The sequence below is a fragment of the Cherax quadricarinatus genome, chromosome 25 (assembly GCF_038502225.1).
Source record: "Cherax quadricarinatus isolate ZL_2023a chromosome 25, ASM3850222v1, whole genome shotgun sequence".
NCBI classification, from domain to species: domain Eukaryota; kingdom Metazoa; phylum Arthropoda; class Malacostraca; order Decapoda; family Parastacidae; genus Cherax; species Cherax quadricarinatus.
In genome coordinates, this window is record NC_091316.1 from 14,276,891 (window position 1) to 14,302,566 (window position 25,676).

General features: G+C 37.7%; 2 protein-coding genes across 9 annotated transcripts in view; one reads left to right on the forward strand and one right to left on the reverse strand.

The window, feature by feature from the left end:
• LOC128690039 (ras-related protein Rab-9A) overlaps positions 1–22,751 on the forward strand; it is a 150,220-nt gene extending 127,469 nt beyond the window's left edge. For 7 of the 8 annotated variants that reach the window (XM_053778570.2, XM_053778566.2, XM_053778571.2 and 4 more), the window contains one exon: positions 14,204–22,751. The gene's annotated coding sequence lies outside the window, so the exon portion shown is untranslated. The remainder of the gene's footprint in view (positions 1–14,203) is intronic. The other variant, XR_011392408.1, reaches the window with a different exon arrangement.
• The window catches only part of LOC138853198 (uncharacterized), a 182,632-nt gene continuing 172,218 nt past the window's right edge, over positions 15,263–25,676 (reverse strand). Inside the window, exon 4 of the mRNA XM_070088649.1 lies at positions 15,263–15,497. Coding sequence (XP_069944750.1) covers positions 15,263–15,497 — 235 coding nt within the window. The remainder of the gene's footprint in view (positions 15,498–25,676) is intronic.

The following is a 25,676-nucleotide window of genomic DNA, read 5'->3' on the forward strand; positions in this document are numbered from 1 at the left end:
AAAATGTGTACTGTATTAACGTAATATACGACATTTAATGAGACTTTGTGAGTATTATCATTATTATTATCATTACTAATATGGCTTTCAAGACATATTCAAATTCAAAGTTTATTCTCTATAAGGATTACAATGCTGAGTTTACAGAATTTGGTTATTGTGTGGTTTACATGTGGTAAAATAATAATTACAGAGTGTACCACTAGAACACCTAGCATGGCTAGGCATTTCGGGCAGACTTAAATTAAATCTTAAGTTTAAAATATTACAAAATTATGAGGTAAGTTGGTATTATGGCTAAGTGACTAAATACTAGTTTGCGAGTTTAGCAATGTGAATGCTTTTGTTTTGGCACTATACATAGTTTCAGTATTGGAGTATCACAGGCCAACTTATGACTAGTTAAGATTCATTATTTTGAGATTGAGATTGATATTTCTGTTTATGGTCAAATGGGTGAGTGAGTGTAAGTGTTAACCACCAGGTGGTATTCATGTAATTAGTTGACAGGGTGTATCAGGGAGATAAGATGTTTTCTGATGGTAGTTTTGAAGGTGATGAATGTGTCTGCAGTTTTAGAATTTTCAGGTAGGGTGTTCCAGATTTTAGGGCCTTTGACATACATTGAATTTTTGTAAAGGTTCAGTCGGACACATAAGATGCTCTTACTGATTTTAATGTGTACCTGCACGCCAGCACAGTGTATAAGTTTCTTTAGGTATAGGTATACATAAGTATAATTATTAGAGTATATATAAAATATGAAATAAATTTTAAAAACACTTGAAATTTTGGAGTTTCCAGACATAATGGAGAGATGTAGTGCTTACGGAGCTCACGGAGAATGTAAACAAACCGGGTGTAGCGCAGTGACCGTATTAGAAAGTCAGGTGGGGGAGCCGTATAGAGAGTTTTGGTCATAGTAATTTGAAATGACCGTATTTGCGGAGCACCGTAAAGCGGGGCCCTACTGTATTAAACTCTTTCACTGTCAAGACCCCTGCTCACAAACTTGCTCTCAGTGTCGAATTTAAAAAAAAAAAAAAATTTCTTAGGAAATGATAAAGAATCTTTTCCCGATGGTAATGACACCAAAAGTACGAAATTTCATGGAAAACTTACGGAATTACACTCACAAAGTTAGTGCTCTCGGTGATATTTACGCATCAACGATTTCACCCACTTTGAGCCCTATTTTCAGCCAGTTCCACTGTTCTGTTGACCAAACTCATAGCTATTTCACTAGAACTTCATTTGTTCTATCAATTGAGTACAAGAGACCTCCCATTTACCGATTTCAAGTACCCAATAGTGATCAGAAATTGGTAATTTGGCCAATTTCATATACAATTCAAGTAAGGCCAATTTCAAAATAGGGTCCAGAATTAACAATACAAACATTCTTAGTACTAAAAATAACATTTTCTCTGTTCATTCAATTCAATTCAAAATTTATTCTCTTTAAGGATTACAATGCTGAGTTTACAGAATTTGGTTATTGTGTGGTTTACATGTTGTAAAATAATAATTACAGAGTGTACCACTAGAACACCTAGCATGGCTAGGCATTTCGGGCAGACTTAAATTAAATCTTAAGTTTAAAATATTACAAAATTGTGATGAATGGTTTGAAAAACCAACAAGTTGAAGATTGAGACACTTATGCAGCATATGGGAATCTTTATTCAGGAAACGTTTTGCCACACAGTGGCTTCATCAGTCCAATACAAAGAGGAAGGCGTAAGGAGATTAGAAGTATGAGGTAATCAGTCCCTCAGCCTGGAGTCGATGTGTTCAGTCCATCAATCTTGTAGAATGTACAGCATAGGGCCGTAGACGTGGCTTATATACTGTAGTGAGGTGAGGTGAAGCAGGCGGAGGCGGGGTCATAGTGGTACCATCCACTAGTCGAAGTAGGTCATCGTCCAAAGGTTGCACAAGTGTTGAAGAATTCTTTGAAACAAGATCCCATGATGCTGCAGTGTCTGACAGTTGTGATGAATGGTTTGAAAAACCGACAAGTTGAAGATTGAGACACTTATGCAGCATATGGGAATCTTTATTCAGGAAACGTTTCGCCACACAGTGGCTTCATCAGTCCAATACAAAGAGGAAGGCGTAAGGAGAGGAGAAGTATGAGGTAGTCAGTCCCTCAGCCTGGAGTCGATGTGTTCAGTCCATCAATCTTGTAGAATGTACAGCATAGGGCCGTAGACGTGGCTTATATACTGTAGTGAGGTGAGGTGAAGCAGGCGGAGGCGGGGTCATAGTGGTACCATCCACTAGTCGAAGTAGATCTTCGTCCAAAGGTTGAACAAGTGTTGAAGAATTCTTTGAAACAAGATCCCATGATGCTGCAGTGTCTGACAGTTGTGATGAATGGTTTGAAAAACTGACAAGTTGAAGATTGAGACACTTATGCAGCATATGGGAATCTTTATTCAGGAAACGTTTCGCCACGTTTCAACCTTTGGACGAAGACCTACTTCGACTAGTGGATGGTACCACTATGACCCCGCCTCCGCCTGCTTCACCTCACCTCACTACAGTATATAAGCCACGTCTACGGCCCTATGCTGTACATTCTACAAGATTGATGGACTGAACACATCGACTCCAGGCTGAGGAACTGATTACCTCATACTTCTCCTCTCCTTACGCCTTCCTCTTTGTATTGGACTGATGAAGCCACTGTGTGGCGAAATGTTTCCTGAATAAAGATTCCCATATGCTGCATAAGCGTCTCAATCTTCAACTTGTCGGTTTTTCAAACCATTCATCACAACTGTCAGACACTGCAGCATCATGGGATCTTGTTTCAAAGAATTCTTCAACACTTGTTCAACCTTTGGACGAAGACCTACTTCGACTAGTGGATGGTACCACTATGACCCCGCCTCCGCCTGCTTCACCTCACCTCACTACAGTAAATAAGCCATGTCTACGGCCCTATGCTGTACATTCTACAAGATTGATGGACTGAACACATCGACTCCAGGCTGAGGGACTGATTACCTCATACTTCTCCTCTCCTTACACCTTCCTCTTTGTATTGGACTGATGAAGCCACTGTGTGGCAAAACGTTTCCTGAATAAATATTACAAAATTATGAGGTTAGTTGGTATTATGGCTAAGTGACTAAATACAGTGGACCCCCGCATAACGATTACCTCCGAATGCGACCAATTATGTTAGTGTATTTATGTAAGTGCGTTTGTACGTGTATGTTTGGGGGTCTGAAATGGACTAATCTACTTCACAATATTCCTTATGGGAATAAATTCGGTCAGTACTGGCACCTGAACATACTTATGGAGTGAAAAAATATTGTTAACCGGGGGTCCACTGTACTAGTTTGTGAGTTTAGCAATGTGAATGCTTTTGTTTTGGCACTATACATAGTTTCAGTATTGGAGTATCACAGGCCAACTTATGACTAGTTAAGATTCATTATTTTGAGATTGAGATTGATATTTCTGTTTATGGTCAAATGGGTGAGTGAGTGTAAGTGTTAACCACCAGGTGGTATTCGTGTAATTAGTTGACAGGGTGTATCAGGGAGATAAGATGTTTTCTGATGGTAGTTTTGAAGGTGATGAATGTGTCTGCAGTTTTAGAATTTTCAGGTAGGGTGTTCCAGATTTTAGGGCCTTTGACATACATTGAATTTTTGTAAAGGTTTAGTCGGACACGGGGAATGTCATAGAGATGTTTGTGTCTGGTGTTGTGCCTGTGGGTTCTGTCGCAACTATCAAGAAAGCGTTTTAGGTCAAGGTTAATATTGGAATTTAAGGTCCTGTAGATGTAGATTGCACAGTAGTAAGTGTGGATGTACTGAACAGGGAGTAAGTTTAGATCTATGAAGAGTGGGGGGGGGGGGGGTGTTGCCAGGGATGGGATTTAGTGATTATTCTTACTGCGACTTTTTGTTGGGTTATTATTGGCTTTAGGTGTGTTGCTGCAGTTGAACCCCAAGCACAGATAGCATAGGTGAGGTATGGATATATAAGTGAATGGTATAGTGTGAGAAGGGCAGTTTGCAGCACGTAGTATCATTTCTCAAAGATTTTGGATAGCAATGGTAAGTTTGATATTGGCCTATAGTTGTTTAAATCTGTAGGGTCACCACCTTTATGTATTGGTGTAACCCTTGCCGTCTTGAGTAGTTTCGGGAAGGTGCTAGTTTCTAGTGACTTGTTAAAAAGTAATGAGATAGCATGCGAGAGGACATGGGCCACTCTCTTGTTCAATAATGGTGGGACATGAGACAGATTCCCTGAGTTATTTTTAAGTGACTTTATAATCTCGGTGACTTCCATGGGCTCAGTTGGAGCAAGATAGAAGGAATTTGGGAAATTCCCATCTAGGTAGTCCCCGGCATGGGCATTGGTGCGTGGGATTTTATTGGCGAGATTAGATCCTATGGTTGAGAAGAAGTCGTTTATCTTGTTAGCTGTGTCAGTGGGATGCAGTGGTGTTTCATTAGGTTTAGTTAGGGCAATATTCTTGGTTTTTTTCAGTTTGTGGGTCCCTAGAATCTGAGAGAGTGTTTTTCAGGTCTTTTTTATATCTCCTCTTGTGTCAGTGAATCTACTGGAGTAGTATAGTTGTTTGGCTTTCTTTATTACTTTGGTGAGGACTGATGAATAGTGTTTAAGAGTATCTTTGTGTATTAAGCCCTGTCTATATTGCTTTTCATATTGGTGTTTCTTATCAATGGATTTCAGAATGGTGCTGGTTAGCCATGGGCAACCAAGCCATTTGTTTGTGATCTGTTTCGTTTTTATAGGACAATGTTTGTTGTATAGTCTAAGTAATTTGTTATGAAAAATGTCTGTCCAGTCATCAATACCATTGGCCTTGGAGAATTCTGTAGGCCAGTCAACAGTCTCTAGGTCAGCTGTGAACTTCCTTATTGTGGCCTCATCATGGAGTCTAAATGAAACTTTGTTGTATTCAAGTGGTGGTTTACTAATGTTTGTCAAGAGGAAGGTAGGGTAGTGGTCTGTAGTGCTATCTGTGATTATCCCTGATTTAAGGGGGGCTAGTATATTGGTCCATATGTGGTCTATTATGGTTGCACTTGTTTCAGTGAGCCTGGTTGGTTTAGTTATTGTTGGTATGAGAAGTGTGTTGTTCATATTGTTGATGAAATCAGTTACAGGCTGATCATCTAGTAGGCCAAGGTTGATGTTGAAGTCTCCAGCTAAGAGAAGGTGGTGCTTATTCATTTGTCTGTTTGTTATTAGTGCCTTTAGTTTCTCACTGAAATTTGGGATGTTTGTGTGGGGTATCCGGTAAATGGCACCAATTGTAATAGGCGTCTTAAGGTTTTTTACAGTAAAATTAGCAAAAATGTATTCTCCATATTCATCACTAAAGCAAGTGGTGCTAATACAAGATAATTGGTTAGAGTAATAGATTGCAATACCACCCCTAACTTGGTATGGTCTGCAGTTGTGGATTGCTGTGTATCCTGGTAGAGGGTAGATATCTATTGTGTCGTGCTTAAGCCAGGTCTCAGTAAGAATAATGCAGGAGAAGGGTGTCTTTAGTGATTCAAGGAGTGCCAGGAGGTCATCATAGTGTTTGCTTAAGGACCTAATGTTGTAGTTAAGTACTGATAGACTTTTAGCATTGTTTAGGATAGTGCTGGCTTGTGATGCTGTGTAGTAAAGGCAGTTACTTTCCAATAGGTTTTGATTGTGTGTCAGATTATGGAGGTTTAGATCAGGGTCAACGTGATCAATCATCTTCTAGGTTTAAATTATGGTTATTTATATCCTGAGTTGTGGGTTGAGTTTTAGTACTGATATCTGTAGTGGTGGGAAGTTTGGACAAGTGTATAGCTATAGCATTTTGGTCATATAGAGTATAGTCACTAATACACATAATGGAGTTGGTGTTGTCTATGTGTTGTGCTGGAATGAGCTAAAGTACAACTAGGTATAAACTAATAATATAAAAATACAATTTAAAAATAGCACAAGACTCTCACTTGTAATTGCACTAAGGTCTAATTTAATGACTTTGGTATAGTCTATGTATTGAGCTAGAATGAGCTATAGTACAATTAGGTTTAATCTAATAATATAAAAATACAAATTAAAAATAGCACCAGACTCTCACTAGTAATTACACTATGGTCTAATATAATGAATTTGGTATTGACTATGTATTGAGCTAGAATGAGCTATAGTACAACTGAGTTTAATCTAATGATATAAAAAAGGCACAAGACTCTCAATTGTAATTGCACTAAGGTGTTATATAAGTTGTTTACAAGAATTAGAGTATAACTAGATTTAAGTTGACAAGATAAAATATGCAAGTTAAGGTAGCAAAATAATAAAAAAAAGTAGAAAAAAAAATATGTGAGGTAGTTGGTACTAGTTAGCAAAAGATAGTTAAGGGCCTTGAACAATAATATAATTGAAATATACACTAATTGCACACACAATATAGTCACTAAGATATGAAAACAATCTTAGAATAGGACTTATAATATAAACTTATAATATAAAAATACAAATTGAAATGGTACTTGCAATTGCACTAGGGTCTGGTATAGGTTGTTGACAAGATCAAGAGTATAACTAGATTTAAATTGACAAAATAAAATTCACAAATTAAAGTACCAAAAGAATAATAAGTAAAAAATAACAATGGCAATGTCTTGGTTATAATATGATAGTAAGATGGTAGACAGGTACACAGGTACAGAGGCACACAAGTGCACAGGTACACAGGTACAAAGGATAATATAAAGGTTGGAGTTGAATATACAAACTTGGAAATTTGGCAACAAAATGTTATGGGAAGTATAAAATAATGATTAATGTACAAAAGTAAAATTGTCATTGTAAAAGTCACCAGCTTGGATTGCAACAGCTTTCTCAGGGTGATGTTGCTCCACAAATGAATGCACTTTAGTCCACATTGCACAAATCTCCTTAATCTTTGAAGAAGGCACCTTCTTCCATCTCTCTTCCTCCTCCTCTGAAGCAATTTCCTCAGCTGTTGTCTGTAGCTGTTGCAGATGAAGCTCTTGCAGCTCATCAGTGGTTAGCTCTTCATTGTGGTCTTCCACCAACTCTTCCACATCCTCCAAACTCACATCAAACCCCATGGAATTCCCCAATGCCACAATTGATTGCACAACAGGTGTAGGGTTGACAGGGTCAATCTCAAACCTTTCAAAATCCTTTTTTTGGACACAATCTGGCCACAGTTTTCTCGAAGCAGAGTTCATTGTCCTGGAAGTCACTCCCTGCCATGCCTTATCTATAAGGCCTGTTCAGTGGAAAATACTGAAGTGATTCTTCCAGAACTCTCTTAGGGTCAATTCAGAGTCCAAGGTTATGTCAAAGCACCTTTGAAACATTGCTGTGGTGTACAGTTTTTTGAAGTTTGCAATGATCTGCTGGTCCATGGGCTGGAAGAGAGGAGTGGTGTTAGGAGGCAAAAACTTCACTGTTACAAAACAGAATTCCTTAGACAATTGGTCTTCCAAGTCTGGAGGATGAGCAGGAGCATTGTCCATTAACAGGAGGCACTGGAGTGGCAATTTATTATCCAGGAGGTATTTTTTCACACTGGGGGCCAAACACTTCATTAAACCATTCCAGGAAAATTTCCCTTGTGACCCATGCCCTACTGTTTGCCTTCCACATCACACACAATTACTCTTAACAACACTGTTTTTCTTGAACACTCTGGGATTTTCAGAGTGATACACCTGTCTTTTATAGGCTTGTGTCCTGGGAGTGCCTTTTCCTCCTGCGTGATGTAGGTCCTCTTTGGCATTTTCTTCCAAAAGAGGCCTGTTTCGTCACAATTGAACACTTGTTGGTGTTGGAATTTTTCAGACTACATAACATTTGAATTCCCCAACAAATTTTTCAGCCACTTGTTTGTCTGAGCTGGCGCCATCACCGTGCCTTACAACACTGTATATGCCACTTCACTTCTTGAAATTTTTGAACCAGCCTTTACTAGCCTTGAGTTCACTTTCATCACCACTTGTTTCAGGCAGTTTCTTTATGAGATCCTCATGCAACTGCTTTGCCTTTTCACAAATAATGGACTGCACAACACTATCTCTCTCTCTCTGATCCACACCAACAACAATTTCTCCACTTCTTCAGTTGTTTGGGATCTCTGTTTGGTTATTGCATTCACCCCTTTCTCAACATCAGCTTTTGTCTGTGTGCTGGGGACTGAACAGGTTCCGTACGATTGACGAAAACTAAGGTAATCGATGAAAACTAAAGCCAAAAATCGATGAAAAAAGTCGGCCAAAACCAAAATCGGCGATAACTAAGATCGAAGAAAACCAAGGGTCCACTGTATAGGCCAAAAAATTTTTTTTTTTGCAATCAATACTTACCAAGATATGGAGGTGTGAAGTTGGCAGAAATTGAACTGCTTATGGCATCATTGCCGACTGCTGGTCTCCCGGTAATACAGTGGACCCTCGACCAACGATGGCATCGATTAACGATAAATCCGACCAGCGATACATTTTAACGCAAAAATTTTGCCTCGACTAGCGCTAAAAAACTCGACCAACACTATTCGTTCCGTCTGAGGCGCGTCCACTTCTGGCCAGTGTTTACAAGTCAGCCAGCCACCGCGGTCGCTTCCAAGCATACAATCGGAACATTTCATATTATCACAGCCTTTTTAGTGATTGCACCTGCAAAACAAGTCACCATTGGCCCCAAGAAAGCTTCTAGTGCCAACCCTACAGCAAAAAGGGTGAGAATTACTATGGATATGAAGAAAGAGATCATTGCTAAGTATGAAAGTGGAGTGCGTGTCTCCAAGCTGGCCAGGCTGTACACAAAACCCCAATCAACCATCGCTACTATTGTGGCCAAGAAAACGGCAATCAAGGAAGCTGTTCTTGCCAAAGGTGCAACTATGTTTTCGAAACTGAGATCGCAAGTGATAGAAGATATTGAGAGACTGTTATTGGTGTGGATAAACGAAAAACAGATAGCAGGAGATAGCATCTCTCAAGCGATCATATGTGAAAAGGCTAGGAAGTTGCATGAGGATTTAATTAGAAAAATGCCAGCAACTAGTGGTGATGTGAGTGAATTTAAGGCCAGCAAAGGTTGGTTTGAGAGATTTAAGAATCGTAGTGGCATACATAGTGTGATAAGGCATGGTGAGGCTGCCAGTTTGGACCAAAAAGCAGCTGAAAAATATGTGCAGGAATTCAAGGAGTACATAGACAATGAAGAATTGAAACCTGAACAAGTGTTTAATTGTGACACTGACAATGTTGTGAAACACTTGAGGAATGTCATAAAGGAACGGGAGATACAGGTCTCTATGGACAGATATGTTGTGCGACAGAGGTCCAGTGACTCTCAAGCTGGTCCTAGTGGCATTAAAAGAAGAAGGGAAGTAACCCCGAAAAAGGACTTGCCACCTCAAGTCCTAATGGAAGGGGATTCCCCTTCTAAACACTAACACCATCAACACTCTCCCCTCCTCCCATCCCATCAATCATCACCAGATTTTCAATAAAGGTAAGTGTCATGTAACTGTGCATGTCTTCTTCAGTTTGTGTGTATTAAAATTAATATTTCATGTGTTAAATTTTTTTTTTTTTAATACTTTTGGGTGTCTTGCACGGATTAATTTGATTTCCATTATTTCTTATGGGGAAAATTAACTTGACTAACGATAATTTTGACTAACGATGAGCTCTCAGGAACGGATTAATAGCGTTAGTCGAGGGTCCACTGTAGTTTATTTTGTTTTTTTCTACTTTTTTCTTTTATTTTTTAATATTTTATTTTTTCAAGTAGTTTTTATGGCCTCTGAGACCAATATAAAGACTATATGGTAAATATTCACTCATTGTATACTACACAATAACAGCACAAACTTTGCTGTCATTATATTGTTTACAAAACATGTTTACACAAACTAACAATAAAAAATGTTGTTTATTACTATTTTTCTATCATATATATATACACATATAGAGTCACTGGACAGGTTCCTATAACTGCAAGAGGTTCTGAAAGCTTGTAGTTGTGTGGGGGTGGACTTGTAATTATGCTGAGTCACCGGCATGTCTTGTGTCACAAGATGCATCATACCACCACTCACTAACCCTCACTGCCTTCCACAACACATCCCTTCCTCCCCACAAACCTCTTCCTTCCTTCCTTCCTTCCTTCCTTCCTACCTACCTACCTACCTACCTACCTACCTACCTACCTACCTACCTACCTACCTACCTACCTACCTACCTACCTACCTACCTACCTACCTACCTACCTACCTACCTACCTACCTACCTACCTACCTACCTACCTACCTACCTACCTACCTACCTACCTACCTACCTACCTACCTTACCTTACCTTACCTACCTTACCTACCTTACCTACCTTACCTACCTTACCTACCTTACCTACCTTACCTACCTTACCTACCTTACCTACCTTACCTACCTTACCTACCTTACCTACCTTACCTACCTTACCTACCTTACCTACCTTCCTCTCATCTCTTCCTGCCTACCTTCCCTTCTTCCTACCTACCTACCTTCCCTCCCTCCTTCCTTTCTTCCTTCAAGTAACTTTTATGGCCTGTGAGACCAATATAAGGTATATTGAATGTATATTCACTCATTGTATGCTACACAACAACTGTACAGTCATTATATTGTTTACAAAACATGTTTACACAAACCAACAATAAAGAATGTTGTTTATTACTATTTTTCTATCATATATACACACACACACAAAGTCACTGGACACTTCCCAGAACTGCTACAGCTTCTGTAAAGCTTGTAGTTGTGTGGGGGTGGACGTGTAAATATGCTGAGTCACTGGCATAGTGTCACAATGACAAATCACACCATCATTCACCACCCTCACTGCCTGTCAACACCCATCCCTTCCTCCCTACCCCACCAACCCACATGGAAATAAGTCACTGTCTGAATTTTTTGGGTTATCCTAGGTTAATGGTCTCCTTCTTTCCTTCCTCTCATCTCATCTCATCTCTTCCTTTCTTCCTCTCATCTCTTCCTTCCTCTCATCTCTTCCTTCCTTCCTCCCTTTCTTCCTACCTTCCTTCCTTCTTCCTTCCTTTTTCCTTCCTTTCCTTCTGGTTTCCTGGGCATTGCTTTCAATCATAAACTCCTCAAAAACCATGAAATTCATCTTCACTGACACTTCCATCTGTGTTTGAACTGTCACTTGGGAACAAAAGAGCCCCAATTTGCCGAGGAGTGAGGAGTTTCTTAGCGCTTGACATGGTGAACAAGGTGTAATAAAATGGCTTTCTCACAGTGCACCACTGGGTCCCCGATTTTTTTTTATACTACGCACACTGACCACAGAGACCCATTCTCTCACATCTAGGCCTACCAGCCTTCTCCAGCTTGATTTGAGGACGCTAGAATTTATGCGAACTAGTACGTCAATAACCCTGGCGTGTAAGATGTACTAGTACGTCAAAAACCATGAAAGGGTTAAACCACAAGTATGGTTGGAGTTTTTTTCTCATTATGCACTGCGTGCTGTAGGATTTTTTTTTTATACTGCACACACTGACTATTCAGACCCATTATCTCACATGTAGTGTACCAGCTTTCTTTTGCAAGATTGGAAGCCACTATAATTTTGGCGTAATATTATGGCACCAACACGGGCTTGCAAGCCATAATACGTTATTATGACACCGACAGTGAAAGGGTTAAGCCCTGTCTTTATTGCTTTTCATATTGTTGTTTCTTATCAATGGATCATAGTATGCTGTTAGCCATGGGCAACCTTGCTGTTTATTCATAATCTGCTTTGTTTTTATGGGACAGTGTTTTTATATAGTCTAAGAAATTTATTAAGAAATATGTCTATAACATTATAACATTTTTAGTATATTTTTAAATGTTTATACAGTAGTGTACTGTATACTGTAATTAACAGAATAGAGGAAATCAGCTCTAATAAACATTACTTAGGTTTGCATACTGGTTGGAGAGCTAGTCGTAAGTTCGAGCAGTCATTAAGTGAGGAATACTTGTATATCTTCCATTATGTCAAATGAGATCAGAAACACGAGAATACAAAAATAAAACCCATACGAAAATCCACCACAAGGTTGCTGTTTTAAACCAAAAACATGGATGCAGGTTTTTCCCCATTATGCACTGCTTGCTGCAGGATTTTTTTTATATGGTGCACCCTTACTGCATAGACCCATTCTCTCATATCTAGGCCCAAATTTACCACTCACAGCTTATATGAGTGAGCTGAGCCTATGGCGTAGTACTATGGACCAACAATGGCTCCAAAACCGTAGAACAACCACCACCACCTCCAAGCCATTTTAACCCTTTCAGGGTTCCCAGGCCCTCTCCCAGACTTGTTCTCAGGGTTGCCCAAATTAAAAAAAAAAAAATATTTTTTCTTATGAAAAGATAGAGAATCTCTTCCCAATCATAATGACACCAAAAGTATGAAATTTGATGGAAAACTTACAGAATTATGCTCTCACGAAGTTAGTGGTCTCGACGATGTTTACGCATCGGCAATTTTGCCCACTTTGAGCCCTATTTTCGGCCAATTCCAGTGTACTAGTCGACAAAAATCATAACTATTTCTCTAGAACTCCATTTTTTCTATCAAATGAGTACAAGAAACCACCCATTTACCGATTTCAACTATCCAATACAGTGGTCAGAATTTAGCAATTTTGCCAATTTCACACAAATTTCAGAAGATGCCAGTTTCCAAATAGGGTCCAGAATAAATAAGAAAGACATTCCTGGCACTAAAATAACATTTCCTCTGTTCATTAGTCATGTCCCCATGCCCCTCTTACATTCTTTTGCTTTCCACTTTGAATTTTTATTCTCACAAAACAATAGAAGATTTACAGTTTATAATATCCGCGCACTTGTGAAAGAATATTAGACTCACCAGTTGATGTGTATTAGACACTTAGCATGATTTGTTTACTTTTGAACTTTGGTAAAAATCGAACATTTCTGCTACTTTGAGCTCAATTTCAAGGTACTTTTCATTGTAAAACCAGTCAAAATCATCTCAATTTCTGTAATATGTCTTCCATTCTATATAATGAGACCAGGAAAACTAGAATACAACAATGAATATCATATGAAAATACAGTGCAAAGTCGCTGTTTTAATCCAAAAACACGGTCAAAGTTTTTTTTTTCTCATTACACACTATGTGCTGCAGGATTTTTTTTTATGCTGCGCACACTGACCACATAGACCCATTCTTTCATATGTAGGCCTACCAACTTTCTCTCACTAGATTTGAGGGTGCTAGAATTTAGACGTACTAGTACATCAAAAACCCTGGTGCGTAAGCCGTACTAGTATATCCGAAACCCTGAAAGGGTTAACCCTTTGAGGGTCCATCCCGTAGTCTACGGCTTTGAAGCCAGGGTCCAAGCTGTAGTATTATGTGATGAGCTCAGCTCAGCTCAGCTCAGGTAAGCTGTAAGCAGTAAATTTGGGCCTAGATATGAGAGAATGCATCAATGTGGTAATTGTCCACCACATAAAACAAATCCTGCAGCATGCAGTGCATAATGAGAAAAAAACTGCAACCATGTTTTTGGATTAAAACAGCGACTTTGTAGTGTATTTTCTTATGGTTTTTACGGTTACATTCGCAGTTTTTTATCTCATCTGATAGAATGGAGGATATATTACAGAAACAAAGATGACTGATAATAGCTTGAAATTGAGCTCAAAGTAGCAGAAATGTTCGATTTTTGCTGATGTTCAAGAGCATGCAGATCACATTACACATCCAATACATGTCAGCTGGTGGGTCTAATGTGCGTTCATGAATGCACTGTAAATGGGGAATTTTCAGATTGGGGGTCTGGGCCCTCAAAGGATTAATGTAATATTGTTACATTTTGCTTCACTTTTTATTGGTTATTCCTTTCTGAAATGCATTCAGCACTAGTATAGGTGTAGTGAGTTCTTGTACATGAAGCTATGATGATGAATGAAAGTTGAAGATAAACTAACCAATGAACTTAATGTATTTGCACAACAAGTTTAATGAATTTTCAAATTGCATAAGTTTCTCATTCATTTCTTTTAATATTTTCTAAAAATTTTGGAATATCATAATCAACTTTTTAATAATTGCACACTTATAGTGATTACATATTTTTCAGACGAGAAACAGACGTGAAGTGACCAGATGCTCATGAAATAAATGTTATTCTCTGTCAAGTCATAAGGGAAATAGTTTCCGAGTATATATTTTAGAGCATCACCATGGAGACTTGTGATATTTTTCAAGTGAGTAAAGAGACTTGTAACTTGTATGTAATGCAGTATAATTATTTAATTATAGACAAATATATATTTCAGATAATTTTTGCAATGGTAGAGCTTGTACTCCCAGGTTTGTTAACCATATCATAGGGAAGTTTGAAGTACAAGAAAAGCATGATTATATCAAGCTTTAAATCGTTTTTCTTGAAATGTGATCATCATTTCCATAGTGAATTTAGATTTAGATGTAGATGTAATATGATTACAATGACTATTTATTATGTACCATTTTTTTTCAGTTGAATTTAACTGATGTTGCATTATGAAACCCTAATTTCATCCCCAAAAATTTAGTATTTGAGATGAATAAGTATAATTTTTTCTATTGTATGTACAGTATTCTCTAGCACCAGAATGATTTATTAAAATCATTACACAAGCCACATTATTTAGAATAACGCATGCACAGGGGTGTCCAAATTTTTAAAGAATGTTGTTTACAGTATAATCCAGCACTGTAATAGAAACTGGGCACCTCTCTCATTCAAAAGAAAAAAAAATTTTAATTGATTATTTTTACTCTGATTTTTAGAGATCATTCCTAATTCAAATTTTTGAGAAAAAAAATCTTTCATTTAAAATCATTCTGAAACAAAGTTTTTTCTTATTAAAATTTGGAACATTATCTTTTATTATGAAAATCTTGAATTTAGAAGATACTATGCACTAATTTAAAATTATCAGTTGACTTTGGATTTTAAATACTGTGCTGTACTTTAATAGTTGCAAATGAAAGAGACTGTACTGTAATAAAATGGAGAGCAAATATGCAATTAATTTATTGACAAAACAAATCTATACCAGTCATAATAATATGCCCGTACTATACTTCTAAGTACTGTCCATCTATACTCTCCACACATTTCTACTGGTATACCATATGCAGATACTGTACTTTAGTTAAATTTGGCAGGTAATAAGGTTTCCCCATCCAAGACCTCTGTAGCATCACCCCATCCTCCTAAGCCAATATTGTTTTTTTCATTTTGGCTGAAGGCTGTCTGTAAAGTGATATTTATACTATAATATAAATGTGAGTTTTTTTTCTTCTTCTTCTTCTTCTTTCTTTCTTTCTTTCTTCTTTCTTCTTCTTCTTCTTCCAACTGGTGGATCCCAGTTGTCTGTTGGCACCTGAAAAATTTTTATTGCCTTGATGTATTATTTTAATGGTGTTATTGAATTTGTACAGTAATTGGTTAAATTTTTGTTAACAGATGATAGTCTAATTTAAGTGATGTAGGTATGAAAAATTAGCTTTAAAATAAGTATAAGACATCCAGCTAACTGTAATAAATTGAAATGAATATGGCAGTTCTCATATTTTCCATTATATAAGATTTTTTCAAAAACTTAAAGACTACAAAACACCTTGCATTTTATGCAGCCTATGTCAAAAATGTTACAGAAAAAAAAAATGTTTATGGAGAAGCAGTAAGCCCATTAGTCATACAGCACCAGGGAAACGGGAAGGGTTGATCAGTTAGAAATGCTGTAATCAGGTTTGATGCAAGGATAGATCCAATTTATGATCATAAAAGGAATGTCTTTTGCTTCCATTTAGAATTGGTGGTGCTGCTATTGTTAGATATTAAGGGTACAGTGACCTGAGGGCCATATAAAATTGTAGCTACTGGTTTAACATTTTAGGGGTTATGAGATGTGTGGATTGGTGAACACCAAAACAAACATGTTAATAAGACACAAGATGTGTTTTATGACAGTTTATTGTGATATTTTGTCCACTGGGGACCGAACATCATACCCATTCAAGCCAAAAAATCACACACGTGTGATTATTGTAGGTGTTGTGTGGTCACTTAGCAACTCTTTCATAATACTATGTATTATGCCGGGATGTGAAGTGTGTTCCTTCTAAAAACTCATACTGTACACATTGTACAGTGTTTAAATGCAAATTCAAACACAATATTAAATAATGACTTCTTACCATTGTGTTTGTACATTTTTAAATTTTGAGTACAGATGTATAAAATTAATTTAAATTGTTCTTCTTAGCTTAACTGTAATTTATTGTATGTTCTATCATAGAATAATAAAAGTATAAATGATATAGGAAATGTTTCAAGAAACCAGTGTTTCAAGGTAAGCTGTGTACACCAGTGATTCCAGTGTATAATAATGTAAAAATTGTGCCAGGATGCTTTTCTAATGACATCTGAAGAAAAAATGGTCCACATTCTGTCCTGCAGTACTGTATTCCCAGTTTCTTAAATTTGTTGGCTAATTTTTTTTTAACACATTGATCCTCTTCCACTGAGGTAGGGTGTCCCAGAAAAGGAAGCACATTCACCATTACTTATTCAGTAGCTGTCTTGCCAGATTGTGTGAACATCGTAATTCAGATGACCCTCTAAACTGTAATTTCCCCACCCCCTTTTTCAGAGTGCAGACACTGTATTTCCCACCTTCAGAACTCAAGACCAGCTAACCGCTTTACCCGATTCTCTTTGTGTTGTTACCTTCCTCACACTCCATTCATTCTGACATAACATGCTTACACAAGCCTGTTGGATGCTCAGGCCCTTAGCACTCAAAACTTTACCCCCCCTCCCCCTCCATCCAACCCTTTCTGTGATGACCCTTATCCTTCTTTTCTTCGACCTAAGATTTATAAACCCTCCATCTTCTCTGTATTCTGGTACATTTCCCCTTTTGCCTCCATAGATAAACTTTCCTCTTTCCACAAATGGCTGAGCATGCCCCTTACCTTTTTTCCCCAACAGGATCAGCCTTAATAGCATTGCCCATATGCTGTCTAATGGAAAAGAAAACTACAAAACATTGAAATTTGTTAATGTCATTTGCATTGATCAACAGGCACTGTATTTCTAAATGTAAATTGGTCTAAACATCCTTAATTAATTCTACCATTTGCTTTACCCAGTAGTATACTCAGCAGGGTTATTACCCTATAATTCTTACACTTTATCTTATCCCCTTTTTCTTTATACAAAGGAACAATGCATGCTTTCTGGTAATCATTAAGTTATTTCTCTGTTTCATGCATTTTTTTTTTTTTTCAACAAGTCAGTCGTCTCCCACCGAGGCAGGGTGACCCAAAAAAAGAAAGAAAATCCCCAAAAAGAAAATACTTTCATCATCATTCAACACTTTCACCACACTCACACATTATCACTGCTTTTGCAGAGGCGCTCAGAATACAACAGCTTAGAAGCATATACGTATAAAGATACACAACATATCCCTCCAAACTGCCATGTATTGAACAAATACACTGGTCATCAGTTCCAAAACTAGATCCCTACCTGTTTTTATCATTTGCCCCTACTGCTTTACTCCTTTTTCATTTTACCCACTGTCTCATGCACTTCCTCCACATTCACATTTGGCTTTTCCTTACTTCTATAAAATGTTATTCCTCCTTACCCAACACATGAAATTATCACCTCCATTTCTTCATTAAACACTTAACTGCTTTTCAAAATTATCCCCTCCATTTTCCCAGAACCTCCACCTCCTCTTACATTTTTAACTGCCAATTCCACTTGTTCCCCAGATTTTTGTAACATTATTATTATTAATTTTATTCTTATGTTTAGGGGAACTTCATAGTGCCTGGGAGGCAATCAGGTTCAATTCAAGGAAGGTAATGACAGGTCCAGTTTCTTAGATTAAGATCATCTCTCCAGCATCAGTAAACCTTCCTGGAGAAGTATATAGTATAAGATTCATGAGTTTGTCATTGCAGTACTTATTTATGGTGGGTAATGGGAGTTTATTTTTTATATATTCTCTTATAAAGTGTTACCTTGACTTACGAGTTTAACCCCTTAACTGTCCAAATGTAGAGCTATGTTCTTACCGCTAGCGCTCCAAACAGAGCAACATTTTATTTTTCCTGCCTCTAAATTTGACACAATTGGTATGCGATGCCTGGTCAGCATAGAATGAGTCTTAACACTCGGTGTGCGAAGTATTAAAGAAATCTGGAACCACTTAGTACCTTGTGGGAGCACCAGTTCAACTGAGCACCAGCTAGAGCAAACAGCTGGGATTCACTGATGTCATGTAGTATTAACACTCCCATTTTAAGAGAAAAGTAATGTTGACCCCGAGTTTAGTGGCTTTGAGGTGGATGTGGCCACGATAATAACCCATGTGCAACATTTGTGCAACACCCTTTCAATTTTGGTACCACTGGTAGTGTCATCCTGCCAGAATGTCAGTCCACTGCTGCACTGTCAGCAGTGGAGTGACACTCGTCTTACACCATGCTTCAAGGAAACTTATTATTATTATATATTCCCACATATCCAAAACATTGCTAGGACCTATAAATACTATGTATATATTTCTAGACAATAGTATGTGACTAAGGTAGGTGAAAATGTTCACCTGTCACTGTGTTTGTGACTATTTGAGTACTATTTCAGTATCTAATATTAGTATCAGAACAAAGATTAGCTATGAAATCACAAGAACTACTATAAATTGTAATTATCAGAACATAAAAATTATACAAATTAAAAAAAAAAAGAGAAAAAAAAGGTATATCGGCAACACTTTTGCAAATGGCAGCTCTTCATGTTGCCGTCAGGTGAGCGACAAGTGCCGACTTTGCGGCCTTATATTTCCATAAGCACTGACTAAATTTTTTTTTTTTTACATTACTTTATGTAAAAACGTGTCCTCTTTATTTATATATATTTTTTTCTTTTTTTCAAAATATTCAGAGCGCTGGGCGAGAGAACGTAGATATATGTTTGGACAGTTAAGGGTTAATTCGTTCTGTGACTGAGCCCGTATATCAAATCAATTCTCCTCATTGAAATTAACCCGTTACAGCGGAATTCCTGGCTCTCGGGAAGCAGGAAAAAATACTTCAGTGTAACACTAATATCAACTCTACGGCTTACTTATCTATCACAATTGATCTAATATGACATAATAAACAATATAAGAACATAAGAAAGAAGGAACACTGCAACAGGCCTACTGGCTCATGCGAGGCAGGTCCAATTCACCCACCGGCTTAAGCCAATGCCTTAAGGTAGGCATGTCAGGTCACATTCACTAAGGAAGGAGCATGGCAACTGACCTAGTAGCACAAGCTAGTCAGGTCCAACTCACACCCACTAATGTATTTATCTAACCTATTTAAAAAAAAAAAAAAAAGTCTTAGCTTCTATGATGGTACATATTTGGGAGTTTGTTCCACTCATCCACAACTCTATTACCAAACCAGTGATTTCCTATGTCCTTCCTGAATCTGAATTTTTTCAACTTAAATCCACTGCTGCATGTCCTGTCTAGGCTAGATATTTTTAGCACACTATTTCCATCCCCTTTATTAATTCCTGATTTCCATTTATACACCTCATGATATATACTCTAGAATGAATAAAATACAGTAGTATGTCATATGATGAGCGGTGGCAGCCACTCCCAAGGTAAAAATAATTATCGCTCTGACCATATCTTCCCATTCTTGCCCTTCTGAGGTGTTGTTATAAGAGAAAGCAGTGTGTTTGTGAGGCTAACTGCACTAGATCACTAGTTTCATAAGGAAAACACTGAAACAAAAGCGATTTTCTCGTGTTTTTCTATAATTTCATGCTTTAATTCAATGGATATCATCCTCTTCTTCTCAGCACTGTCCATTGCACTTACTTTCTTAATACCCATAGTTAGAAAAAATAAATTTGGCAAAATAACTGCACAAAAAGCACAAAACACTGGGATGCTGGGCAGATGTGGTGGCATTTGCTGCGCCAACTAGTGGTGGCAAATCTGAAGCTCGCTCATAACTTGGGTTTTGGCTCGCAACTCAGAGCAAAAAATTGACCGAGCGACAGCTGGTAACTTGGAAAACTTGTAAGTTGGGGCACTCATAAGTCAAGGTATCACTTTATTAATAAATATATTATTGATCGATCATATAATAGCCAGTCTAAAACATTGTGTGCATTATTTAGGAAAAGATATGTACTCAACAAACGAGTTATCAGTATTTCAGCATCATTTTTTTTTCCACAGCAAAAAATTAAATATGTAGCTTGTGTTTTATCAGATTTGTAGTGGAACAATTGAAGAAATTAATTTCCTTTAAAGTATTTTTCACTTCTTTACTGCCCTTCATGTATACTAGATTAATTATTAAATAATATTGTATAGTACTCTATTTTATACTAGTATTGTCAAAACCATGTAACTGCTGTGCTTTGTAGGAAGAGTTTGTAATCTTTGCTTCTAAAATAATTATTATTTTGCCACACAAGGAGAGTGTAAATTCACTGTTGCCTAGCTTCACATAAACCAGTCTGAATTTCACAAAACTGATATACAGCCTCTCCTCACTTAGCAACGTACTTGTTTACCAGTGACTTGAGCTTATGACAGGCTCTCTGACCAGTATGCATACCTGAGTAATGTATATTAGAGCTGATTTCCTCTAGTCTGCATATTACAATATACAGTACACTACTGTATAAACATTTAAAAATACAGTGGATCCCCACTTAACGATCACCTCCCAATGCGACCAATTATGTAAGTGCGTTTGTACGTGTATGTTTGGGGGTCTGAAATGGACTAATCTACTTCACAATATTCCTTATGGGAACAAATTCGGTCAGTACTGGCACCTGAACATACTTCTGGAATGAAAAAATATCGTTAACCGGGGGTCCACTGTATATTAAAAATGTTATAAGTGGTGCAAAGGTGACATTAAAACAATATCAAAGATGGTTGACACAAACCCCCTACAATTATGGTACGCTCCTTGCTTAGCGACGAATTCATTTATATTAACTTCTTTATTATGTATTATAATTAGTATTTATTCTCAAAACAGATTGGTAAATTACATGTTTTGTAGTATTGATACTTTATTTCCCTCAGAACTTAAGAATAGCTGCATATAGGTAAAGAATTTCTACCTATTTCAAAGATGGTTGACACAAACCCCCAACAATTATGGTATGCTCCTTGCTTAGCGACGAATTCATTTACTGACATGGTCTTAGGAACAGAACTCCATCGTTCAGCGAGGAGAGGCTGTATTCCATTGATGTCAAATATAATAGCTAAATTCAGGCTGACCCAGGATAAGTTAGGTAGGATTAAGTTAAATGTCACATTAATTTTAACAAGGTTAGGTTAAGTTAGTATACCATATTCATGGAAATACGTCTTGTAGCTCGGTTGGTAGCTTACTCAGCTCACTCGCTGAGAATCTGTGGTTCAATCCCCAGTATGGGTGGAAACAGTGGATGTATTTCCTTACACCTACTGCCCCTGTTCACCTAGCAGCAAGTAGGCACCTGGGTGTTAGCCAACTGGTGTGGGTCACATCCTAGGGGGTGGTAGTAAGTATACCTCAGATAGGACTGGGCTTTGAAATGAGCTGAGGTAGGATAACAGCTCTTAGCCTATAAAACTGATTTTTGTACAAAAAAAAATCTGAAAAGATTTGTTTTTAAGCACTGAAACTTGTTTGACCAACACTGCCTAAAAATTTAACCATAACCATTATGTTTTATTTTGTAAGATTTGGTAATTTAGCCAGGTTTACAACATATATTAACTTCTTTATTATGTATTATAATTAGTATTTATTCTCAAAACAGATTGGTAAATTACATGTTTTGTAATATTGATACTTTATTTCCCTCAGAACTTAAGAATAGCTGCATATAGGTAGAGAATTTCCTAAAGCATTGTTGTTTTCAGTTATGCAAATTGTATTCAAATGCTATTACCCTGCAGTATTGCATTCAATATTTACCTGTGAATTCTACATCTTCATATTAGGTTAGGTACTTCATAGATGTAGTCATTAAAATATGAGAATGTTGAAAAAATAGTAATCATAGACAAGTATGAGAGGATGAATCTCAGGAAGGTATAAGCATGTAACATGAAAGAACCTAAAATATCTGTTTAGAGGAAATGTTTTCCAGGAAAGGATCATCTCTGGAAGAAAATGTATCCACTGTATGAGTATGAGAATGGATATAACTTACTAGGGACAGGAAGCCAGTGGCTTCTTCAAGTCATCCACTTTCAGTTGTGCTTAATCTAAACAATCAACACTGTACACATCATCCACAGCATTTAGCTGTGCTTTTTTAAAAACAATTGAGGCCATTGGATCAGCCACCTATATGCACTTTAATGTATATACTAAAATAGCTTGACAGGATTGCATACTTTTAGATAAAATCTTTTTATGTACATTACTAGTTAAAAAACTGATTGTCTTAATATGAGATAAATTATTACAGCAAATGTTAAGTGGGATGGTTCAGGAGTGGCTGTTTTGAATAGTATTTTGAAATTTAAATGCAAAAGGAGGAAGAAATGAGAAATTAAAAAAATATATATATATTTTGGCTGAAATTTGTAAACTATCTCTAACATGAACATTTTCAGTAGAGTTACATCGTACAAAAGTTGTACTGTATAAGAAAATATTGGAGGCAATAGACGTGAGAGAAACTGAAATGTAATGGAAGGAATAGGAATTTTTTCATATCCAGTTAAGTGGCACATGAAAAATATGCTTCAGATATTTCACTATGGGGAAAGTGGAAAAGAATTCTTACTCCATAAGCCATGCGTGTTGTAAGAGGTGACTAAAATGCTGGGAGCAAGGGGCTAGTAACCCATTCTCCTGTATAAATTATTAAATTTAATGAGAAAAACTTAGGTTTTTCTTTTTAGGTCACCCTGCCTTGGTGGGATGCAGCCAGTGTTGAAAAAGAAAAATTTTACTTGAGGCACTGCTTAAACTTTCAAATGGTGTAGACACAAGAGCAATATATGTAGGGTGTCTGCATTTTTTCAATGTGGTAAAAGCTAGGGAAATGCAGTTTTCTATATTCAACATCATAATTAATGTAACACGAAATTCCCTGGCAGATGGATCAAGTGTGACAGCTCCCACCCTTCTCTGAAATCATGCCTCTAGACTTTTTCTTGCAAAGGTTTGTGAAGGATTATGTTTTCCACATACCAGCTGCTGATATTAAAGCACTCCGTGTTAGAATAAATGATGGCCTCAAAGAAATCACACCAGATATGTTGACTACTACTTGGAATGAACTAGAGTACTGATCACGTGTGTTATGGGCCACGAAAGATAAGAGGCTTAGGCTACATTGATTTAACAACCATGAAGCCATATAAAAATTATTTGGGTGTCATGCACAGAAAACTGCATCATCATATCGTTTACCATTTATTGTAAGAAAAATTAAATCAGACATAAGGACATTATTATATTCACCAAAACTTGTGTCTTGTATAGCTATGCAGAGTATAGTATTTATTATATACCTTTACAGTACAGAAAAACTGTATATTCAAATAACAAGCATGTGTAAAATTCACATTTCTTTAGCTAGTATTGTATAATATAAAATGTTGAAAGGTTGGGGAACTGCCACTATTTTCTTTTTTTTTTATATACAATTTTGTTCGTTCATATAATATTGAAGTTGATGCCTTGGTCCTTCTAAGAACCCCCATTCCTGAAGGCTGGTAGGGAATAGCTCCACACTGAATATTTCTGTTGATATTTCAAGCAATCTTAGATTTTAAAAACTTCAAATAAGTATTTGAAATTTTCTTTGGAGACTTCCAAGCTGCTCTTTTATGTTGCACAAGTGAAGCTTGTGTTGCACGCTTCCCTTGAGAAATGAAGGTGTGCAAATGTTGACATTTACTTAAGTCTGGAAAGCAAGAGTAAACCACATAAAATGTATGCATGTAATATTATTATCAAAAAGAAGCACTAAACCACAAGGGCTGGGTATGAATGTAATATGTACAGTTTTCATACAAATTAAAATCGTTTCATTTATTGTATGTTTAGGGTTATATGACATCTAATGAACAATTATTGTTATAAAAGCACCAAACCCCTAAGGGTAGGTCATAGGGGTAGAGGTTCAATTTGCAGAGTGCAACACAAACAGCCAGACTTCCCCCTCACGGGAGGTTCCTTGATCTAAAAATGGATCTGTGCTCCAGTTCCCTGCCTCTTCAAGGGGGGCTCCTTGGGGTGGTGAAGAGGCTCTTGGTCTGAGGAATTAGCCCTGTCGGTCTTCTTCCTCAGACCGAACCTAATTACCCCCCATTCTCCCCTCCCCTATCCCATCCTCCCCTTTTTCCATTCCTCCTCCTCCTCCTCACCCCTCCCATTTGCCCTTCCTCTTTTTGGCCTTTGGGATTTCTCCCACAGGCGCGCTAGTTCCTAGGTAGGGGAAAGGACACCGGGGTCCATCCCATTCCGTTGAGGTTCTTGGCGGTGGCGTAGTTTGCCGTGGAATCTGGATTGCCTGGGGATGTCCCGATCCCTCTCCAGTATCCTGGAGTATTATTATTATAATCAAAAAGAAGCGCTAAGCCACAAGGGCTATACAGCGCTGCAGGGTAGGGAAGGAAGCAAGGGAATTGGATGGCAGAAGGGAGGGGGGATGATCAGCAGGTTACAGAAAACAGCGGGGCAGGGGATAGTACGGGGGTAGAAGGTAGCAAGAGATTGAGGTAGAAAGGGCTGAAGGTATCAGAATTTGTGAAGTCAGTCAGTCGTTGTCAAAAAGTCAATGAGAGAGTCCGGATGAAAGGTGGGTCCATCAGCGAGAAGGGAAGGTAAAGAGAGAGCAGCGGAGCGAAGACGACGACAGAGGTAAATTCGTTGATAAAGTGGGCAGTCCAACAGAATGTGGCTGACTGATAATGGAGCTTGGCAATTCTCACAGAGAGGAGCAAGACGCCTCTCCATGAGATATCCATGAGTAAGACGAGTATGGCCAATGCGAAGACGGGAGAGAGTAGTCTCCCAACCTCGACACTGGTGATAAGAAGACGGCCAGTAACCTATACTCAGTTTAATAGACTGAAGTTTGTTGCCGAGCATAGTAGACCAACGTTGTTGCCAACGGGTGTGAAGGTGGGAAGATATTGCAGCAAAATAGTCCATAAATGGAATACCTCTATAAGAAACTGGTAGGTCATGTACTGCTGACTGCGCAGCAGTGTCTTCCTGTTCATTGCCCTGTATGTCAACATGACCAGGGACCCAACAAAAAACAATATCTTTATGCTTGGTAAAGATGCGGCGTAGCCAAAGTTGGATACGGAGGACTAAGGGGTGAGGTGTATCAAATTTTTGTATAGCTTGTAAAGCACTAAGGGAGTCTGAGACAACCACAAATGATGACACAGGCATAGATGCAATACGGATAAGTGCTGTAAGGATGGCATATAATTCAGCAGTAAAAATACTAGCCGAAGATAGTAAATGCCCTTGTACGACGC